The 8,662-nt window shown below is 41.0% G+C and overlaps 1 protein-coding gene across 1 annotated transcript; it reads left to right on the top strand.

Annotated features, from left to right (window-relative positions):
• Nucleotides 1-424: 424 nt before the first annotated feature.
• Nucleotides 425-6,233, top strand: LOC119429429 (DNA repair protein complementing XP-G cells homolog; the record flags this gene model as incomplete). The annotated part of the gene is made up of 6 exons (XM_037697058.1): nt 425-544; nt 2,866-3,079; nt 3,311-3,455; nt 5,290-5,490; nt 5,578-5,662; nt 5,742-6,233. Coding segments are annotated over 6 exons (1,257 nt in total), but the record flags the coding sequence as incomplete, so codon positions are not given.
• Between the last annotated feature and the right edge of the window lie 2,429 nt (nt 6,234-8,662).

Genomic DNA, 8,662 nt, shown 5'->3' with positions numbered 1-8,662 from the left:
GCAGGCCACATCTGATTGGACGATAGAAAAATGGGCGTATCTGGAGGGCCACATCTGATTGGACTATATGAAAATGGGCGCGTCTGGCAGGCCACATCTGATTGGACGATAGAAAAATGGGCGTATCTGGAGGGCCACATCTGATTGGACGATAGAAAAATGGGCGTATCTGGGGGGCCACATCTGATTCGACGACAGAAAAATGGGCGTGTCTGGCGGCCACATCTGATTGGACAAAACAATAAATGCTGAATGAAAAAAAGCCGTTTGTGTTAACTACAGACATGTTATGTCTATGGTGTTAACCGGTTCGACATTAGCGGCGTCTCAGGTTCGACATTAGCGGCGTCTCCATAACTTCTCTCCATAACTTCGCAGAATTTCATTTTAGTGTTTATGGAGGATTCTTCGTTTTTGGTTTCAGGGTGAGCTGGAGGCTCTGGAGAGCTCGTTGGAGTTGGAGCAGGACAACCTGAGAGAGCAGAAGCAGCAGCAGGAACGGATGGCGAACACGGTCACCGGGCAGATGTACCTGGAAAGCCAGGTGAGCTGAAGAAGCATCGTATTCTGGCTGTTTGCTGTGATGTTCTGTGTCTGAGCAGCGTTGTGTTGCGTTCAAGCCACACAGCGCTGATGTTAAATTCACAGTGACGACGTCTGAATGTTTGTAATGTTTACAGAAACATCAACAGATCTGCTCTGTCACGTTTGACAGCATGCTGTTTGACATTGCTGTCAGGGGCACCACCAAGGGGGGCCAGGCGGGGCAATGGCCCTGGCTATTTAGGATTAGGAGAACCTCCTAAACATAAAAAGAAACATTGTTTTTGAGCAGCTAGGACTTAAAATATAAAAATATATATACAGTAGTCCCTCTCTACTTCACGGTTCATTTTTCGCGGACTCGCTCTATCGCAGTTTTTCAAAATTAGATTGGACATGACACACAAGGGGCTGATTGATGGATGAGACGCACGATCGACATGACATTTTTATTTAAAATAAATTATTTAAAATTATTTAGCACCTGCTGCATCTTTGTGCAGCCCACACTGCAGCAGAAACTTCCTGCTGCAGCTGATCAGCTGTTCACCATGCACAGCGGACAAGTGGGCGTGGCCAAGAGGGCTTGCAGGTGGCAAAGAGCAGAGGAGGCAGGGAGCTGAAATCATGACATTATGTGCTCTTTTAGAGCGTTTAGAATATTGCAAGAGTGTGGGAAGGGTTTAAAATGCCTTTATATATATTATATTTTTATGCTACTAGTGCTTAGTGTATATTTAGTTGATGTTTTTCTTAGTTCATATCTTAGAACTTATTACTGTTTTTTTTTTTACTACTCACTACTTGTTCTACTATTCCTACTTGCTGGATTTTCACTTATCTCGGGTCTTCAGGGTACGGATCCCCCGCGATAAATGAGGGACTACTGTATATTTTTTTTATTTCAAGTTAAAAATAAAAATTTCACCTTTAGTCCCTCTGAATAATTGCGTCTGGTCTAAAACCAATGACCTCATCATCACGATGCAGAGTCCCAGCAGGTGATATTCACAATGTTTCATATAAATATATATTTAGCAGAAGACAAGCTTCAATAGTTGAGTAGTGACAGAGCTTTCCCCCAATAAGTAATGTCAAATAAAACTAAAGTAGACCAATGAAGTAGATTCCCTGACTCCTATAATTCGGGTTATAATGGCGTGAACACAAATTCAGCATTAACCCTATTGTTTTCTAGGTTTTGTCATGTAGCTACTTTTTAGCATTTTGTTTTTTTTATCCGTTCATCTGCCAAAACATTCAGCTTATTCAGAAGATGGGTGCTACAACTTTTTCATTTTTGTAACTTTTATACTTTTCAAATATACCTTTTATTTACAAATATTTTCCCCATAGAAACACAGATCTCTTCGATTCCTTCAGAAACATTGTTGTCTTGGACATCTGCTTCAGCGTACTAGCTCTATTTTTGTCTTCTTACGCTATGTTAGCTTTTAGCTAACCTTTTGCTACTTTTAACTTCTAGCTAACATTCTACTTTTTTTTCTTTTAACTAGTGTTTTGCTACTTTAACTAGCTTTTTGGTCATTTAAACTTATAAATAACAATCTGCTTCTTTTGGCTTCTAGCTATCGTTTTTTTTTTTTTTTTAGCTAGCCTTTTGCTTTTTAGCTAGCCTTTTCCTACTTGTACCTTTTAGCTTTTAGTCCATATTGTTGTATTTATCAAAAAAACAATATTTGACAACAACAAAACAAATCTTCTGAAATTATGTTCTGACTTTTTCTTTTGATGTGCCACCCCAGGATTTTCAGTGGCCCCTTATGGCCCCCCAGTTAGCACTTTTCTGGATGCACCCCTGGTGGCTGTATATTCATCTGCATACAGTGCAGGTTATTAACATCCAATCACAAAATGTTTGGGGTTACGCCATTTGCCACCAAGAGTGAACTGAGGTGTCAGAGCTGCTGCAGTCGAAGCACCAGAAACAGATTTGTTTGCTCTGGGTCTGTTCATCGTAACAACTTTGTGCACAAACTGAAGCGAGTCTGTTTCCTCTGTCATAAAATCAACACTATGAAGTGATCTCGTCAAAGTGTGAACTTTTTTAATCCTATCAGCTGCTTTGATAATGAGCTGCTTGAGCTGCTAAGAGCCAGGGCATTTCTCACATAACAGAAACACTCACCGTCCCTGGAGGGAAAAGAGCTGCAAACTTAAGAGCCGGGTCATAAAAAAACATCAGGTGATATTAAAATACAAAACCGTAACGATGTAACGTTGGCGTGACCCAGCTCTGGTGTGTGTAGGCTTCCGTGTGTTTTATTTATTTATTTGAGAGTAACACGTTTGTGAAACCAGGAGATGCTGCGGCTGTTCGGCGTGCCGTTCTTGGTGGCTCCCATGGAGGCCGAGGCTCAGTGCGCGGAGCTGGACCGGGCCGACCAGACGCACGGGACCATCACAGACGACTCCGATGTGTGGCTGTTCGGAGGGAGACATGTTTACAAGAACTTCTTCAGCCAGAACAAATACGTGGAGCACTACCAGTACAGCGACCTGCAGAACCAGCTGGGTCAGTGGCTGCAGCAGCTAAAAAGCACATTTATTCAAAACTCTTCGGTTTGTGGCTTTACTCGGAGCTGTAAGAGAATAAAAGTATTTTTCACAGACTTTTTGTTTTCTTAGTCTGCAGAGAAACACTTTAATAAAAATGTAAAATCATCACGGTTCAGTCACAGCAGACACGATCTTTTTATGCTCTCTCTTTTTCTGTTAACCCTCTCTTGTCATTTTTCTCTGTCAGGTCTGGACAGAACCAAAATGATAAATCTGGCCTACCTGCTCGGGAGCGACTACACGGAGGGCGTGCCTGGAGTTGGGTACGTGACGGGCATGGAGATCCTGAACGAGTTTCCAGGTCCAGCTTTGGAGCCACTGGTCCTGTTCAGGTGTGTGGTTTGATTTTTCCAGGAGTCAATGAAGAACCGTGAAAATCTTTCTTCAGTTTTAAAATAACTTTAAATAATCCGTCTCAGAAACGGTTTCACTGCCTTAAACTGTCTGTAAATGAATTATTCGGTGTGAAGGAGCTGAAATTAAGTTGTTAAAGCTAAAAAAGCAGAACACGCCAAAGGTATAAGGAACAAAACACCAGCTAAAAGTTAAAAATGAGCAAAACACCAAGATGAAAATAAAAACATATAAAATAACAGAATATTAGTTCAGTGTTGAAATAGCAAAACAACCAGCTTAAAGCTAAAGGAGCAGAATGCAAGTTAAAAGTTGCAGAAGGCTAGTTAGAAGCTAAAAGTAGCAAAACATTAGCTAAAAGTGTCAAAAGGTTAGCTAAAATATCCCAAGTAGGAAAAGGCTATACAGAAGCAACCAAAGAAGCAAAAGGGTAGCTAAAAGTTAAAAGTAGCAAAAAGATAGTTAAAGTTGAAAACACCAGCTAAAAGTTAAAGGTGAAGAATGGTAGCTAAAAGTTGCATAAAGTTATCTATAAGATAAAAGGAGCAAAAAGTCGGCTAAAAAAGGCAAAGGGCTAGCGAAGGTAAAAGCAGCCAAACTAATCTGGCGAAAAGTTAAAGTAGCAAAATCCTTGTTGAAGTAGCAAATCATCAGCTAAAAGAAGCAGAATGCTAACTTAAAACTAAAAATGGCAGAAGCCTAGCTTGATGCTAAAAGTTAGCGAAAGGCTACCTTAAAGCTAAACATAACGTAAGACGACAAACGTAGAGCCGATGCTCTGAAGCAAAATATAAAAAGAACCATGTTTCTGAAGGAATCTCAGCGTGATTCTTTGGGAAAAATGTTTGTAAATACAGGTACCGTATTTTCCGCCGTACACGTCGCACCACCCTATAAGTCGCATCAGTCCAAATGTGTCTAATAAAGTGGAAAAAATCCATAAATACATCACGTTGCCGTATAAGTCACATCTATTATGCGTCACCGCTGACAGCCCAGAAATGTGGGCTGGTGTTGTGCCAAAAATCGACGTGATGCCAAATGGCGGCCGCAGGAGTGTGCACGGGAGGACTTTAACAAGAGTTTAACAAGACTTAACTTTAAAACAATTATTTGTTTGCTCGAAATTATAGTAAAGGTGTGTCTCCGTTGAACTTTTCCTTAATAAATGCACTTTGACGTCAAATCAGCTGCATTTCAAAACCCGATTGGCGGAAGTGGGCACACGCGGAGTGACAAGCCTCTATGCATTTCTTCAAAATTTAACAAGATAAACACCTAAAAACAATTATTTGTTTGCTCGACTTTATAGTAAAGGTGTGTCTCAATTGAACTTTTCCTTAATAAATGCACTTTGACGTCAAATCAGCTGCATTTCGCAGGGGCAGCGCAGCGAAATGAAGCTGATTTGACGGTTGTTCCATGCAGACGATAGTGGCAATCTATGTCAAGCCGACTGTGTCATTAATAGCCACTTTTACCTATTACACGATACAAAGGCATGCCATACCACTCAAGTGCCATCTAGCAGCTGAAAATGGTAGTGTTCAATATTTTTCAGTCAGAATGAATGAAAACAGTTATCTCAGCCAAAAATTGGTTTATAAATATGTGAAAAAATCCATTAATACGTCGCTTTGGCGTATAAGTTTCAGGGCATGCAAATTATGCAAAAAAATGTGACTTGTACAGCGAGAAATACGGTAAATATTTTGAAACGTATGAAAGTTACAAAAGCCAACATTGAACCTCTTGATGTTGATTGTATCTGTTTATAAAAGCTTACATAAAATCAGGTTTTGTTTCCTGCAGTAAGTGGTGGTCGGAGGCTCAGGAGAACAAGCGGCTGGTGGCTGACCCCCGAGACACAAAGGTCAAGAAGAAGCTGAGGGATCTGAAGGTCCAGTCCGGCTTCCCAAACCCCGCTGTCGCTCAGGCTTACCTGGAGCCTGTTGTGGATCAGTCGGACAGCTCGTTCAGCTGGGGGCGCCCACAACTCGACATGATTAAAGAATATCCTGTTTCTGTTCGTGGATGTCTCAGCTTCTGTGTGTTCGTGAATTCGGAAACGGTTGAACTTTTCTTTAACTACTTTCTCACGTTCTGCCTGAGTCGCTTTGGCTGGAGCAGCCGAAAGACGGAGGAGACCCTTCAGCCTGTGATCAAACAACTGAACACCCAGCAGGTGAAGAAGAGACTCATGGTTCAAGGGTCATAAAAGAGTAAAACTTTCATTTAATCTGTTATTTGTTCATTTATTTTAGACCCAGTTACGAATAGACTCATTCTTCCGCATGGAGCAGCAGGAAAAGCAGACGATCCAGAGCCAGAGACTCCGCCGAGCCGTCACCTGCTTAAAGAGAAAGGAGAGAAGAGGAGGAGAGGACGAAGGCAGCGAGGAGGAAATCCAATCCCCGCCCAAGTTCAAGAAAAGGACCGCGACGAGCACAGGGCAGAAGGAAGACGACAGGTCGGCGGCAGGTGGAGGGTTCCTCGGTTCTGAGCTCGTCGATGAATCTCCTCTTCTGCCTCTGAAGGACGTCTGCGGTTCTGGTCCTGAGTCCGTTTCTGCAAAGACCAAGACTCCACCTGAGAAGATCAGGAGGGACTGCAGCAGCAGTAGCTCCAGTGAAGATGATGATGATGAAAAGAAGGTTGCCATGGTTACGGCCCGACCCGTTTTCGAAGGCGGCAAACGAGGTCGAGGAGGAAAACGAACAAGAGGAAAAAGAAACACGAGAGGAAAGAAAAATTAAGGACCTGAAAGATGCTGTGAATTATATGATTACGCATGAAACGCGTCATATTCCTAAATGTCTGATGTCATATTCAATATTTATGGAAATATTTCATCAACTGAGGCTGTTCTGAAATACAGATCATGTATTTTTGTAACTGATGCTACACAGAGTAGTTTTTTTTCTGTTTGTTTAAAGGTATCTGTGTGTGACAACAAAACACGTGTCTTTATTCTGCAATAAAAGTTGTATTAATACTTTTTAAAGGCTTTGCTGTCGTTTGTTGCATAAACATAAATCATGCAGGTCTTCTGTACGTCTTTACCTTCATACACTGATCAGACAAACAGGCGTTTTATAAAAAATATATATATACCATTTATAGTTAAAACATCAAAAATTATTCTTTTATAGAGAAATTTGTTTGCAAAGCAGCAGCATGAAAGCTGACGGATGACGCTAATCAAAAAAGCAGAACACTAGCAAATGGTAGCTAAATGCTAGCTAAAATTAGGAAAAAGCTAATTAAAAGGTAAAGGTTGCAAAAGATTAAGTAAAACCATAAAAAGGTAACCTAAAAATGTGAAAGATTAGTTAAAAATGTAGCTAAAAGTAGAAAAAGCTAGCTAAAATTGAAACCAAAGCATGTTGATAGTCAAAACAATTTTGGAGCAAGTGTGCTGAAAGGACAGCTAAAAAGCAAAAGGCTGGAAAATAAAAACTAACTTAAAGCTAACAGTAGCACAAGAATACACAAAAAGAGCATGAATGCTGAAACATATTTCAATTAAATCAATGTTTGTTAGGAAATTATAGAGATTTCCATGTCTTATTTGCAAACTGGGGAAAACATTTGTAAATAAAATTAGATATTTTGCAAAGTATAAAAGTTACTAAAGCCAAAAGTTGTAGCACTGATCTGAATGAGCTGAACGTTCACGGTAGATATGTGGAGAGTTAAAAAGCAGATAGATGGCAAAAAAACATTGAGAAAAACAAAAATCAGAATTCAGACAAACAGCAAGGCAACCTTTGAATATAAAAAGTCTTAATGTTTCTGCACTGTATTCTAGCTTCTTATTCTTTTAAATTCTGTCTCCAGTAAATAGAGCCCTCCTCCCCCTGTTTCCAGCTGAAGTTTAGCCTCGAGGCAGAGCAGCTGTTGGTGTCTGTCAGATTTACTGCTTCAAGCACCGAAGCTGGAAATATGTCCGGGATCTGAGGCTCGGCGTGGGATTGTTGGACGAGAAGTTGGGAAACAAAGTGTTTGTGTGTAACTGGAAGCCACAGAGGGTCCCTGTAAGAGATCTGGATCCACACTGACCCAGATCTGAAGGGCTTCACTCTGGACCTTAAAGTTTAAACTGCAGTTGGCTGAGAGAACGTGATCGTCCAGTTTGGGCCCTGATCTCGTTCAGACATGGAGACTCAACAAACTAAGGCCATAGAGGACTCAAAGACCAACCAAGAAGGTAAGAATTTGGACTTCTGGGCAATAAAACCTCTGGTTAATGATAGTTTGAGCATAATAGCATCATACGTGAATAAATCCTTAAGGTATTGACAACAGTGAACTGCTGTTACAGATACAAACAGCAGAGACAGAGAAGTTAGGGTCAACCTTTGCATTGTATCTCGATGGGCTTTCCTGACCTTTTACAAAACCAGCCTCCTGTAACCAAAGCTGTGGGTTTTTAATAGCTGTCATCACTGAGAGGAGCGAAGCTGCGAGCAGAAACGCTGAGCTCAGCAAGTCATAACCCTGAATGTTAATCCTGGAGCAGAGCATCAATTCTTACCTGTGATGGAGTGTTTGAGAGACATTTTAATTAAGTAAACAATTACTGTTGTTACAAGTTCTGATATTCTGTTTGGCTGTTTTTTGTTGCAACACTCATTTGTTGCCTTTTCAACCTCTTTTTGCACTTAATTCAGGCAGCAGAGACACATATTACATTTAGTTAGACAAACGTGTGGGTTTTCTCCTGGTACAGTACTCGGGTTTCCTCCCACAGACTAACAACATGCATGTTATGCCCCTTTTCCATTAGTACCGGTACGTACCGGTACTAATGGAAAAGGGGCATTAGACTGATTGGTAACTCTAAACTGTCCCTGGGTGTGAGTGAGAGAGAGAGAATGCTTGTTTGTCTCGTTTGTCTCTATGTGTCCCTGCGATGGACTGGAGACCTGTCCAGGGTGTCCCCCGCCTCTCGCACAGTGATTGCTGGATATGGGCACCAGTGACTCCTGTGAACCGAAAAGAAGAAGCAGGTAAAGATAATGGATGGATGGATGTTTCACATACTGCAACACTAAAAAAATGTTAACCTGCATCAAACAGGAAGTTGCTCAGAGTCCCGAAAGTCTGAACAGGATGTGACAAATCTAAAAAAGTTAAATCTGGTCCTCTGGACATTCAAAAAAAAAAAAAAAGCAAATCAACA

This window comes from Nematolebias whitei, unplaced genomic scaffold (genome assembly GCF_014905685.2).
Source record: "Nematolebias whitei isolate Nwh7 unplaced genomic scaffold, NemWhi1 Nwh_scaf_1145, whole genome shotgun sequence".
NCBI classification, from domain to species: Eukaryota; Metazoa; Chordata; class Actinopteri; order Cyprinodontiformes; family Rivulidae; genus Nematolebias; species Nematolebias whitei.
Note: the sequence above shows the minus strand (reverse complement) of the source record. Positions and strands in the feature narration are given on the sequence as shown.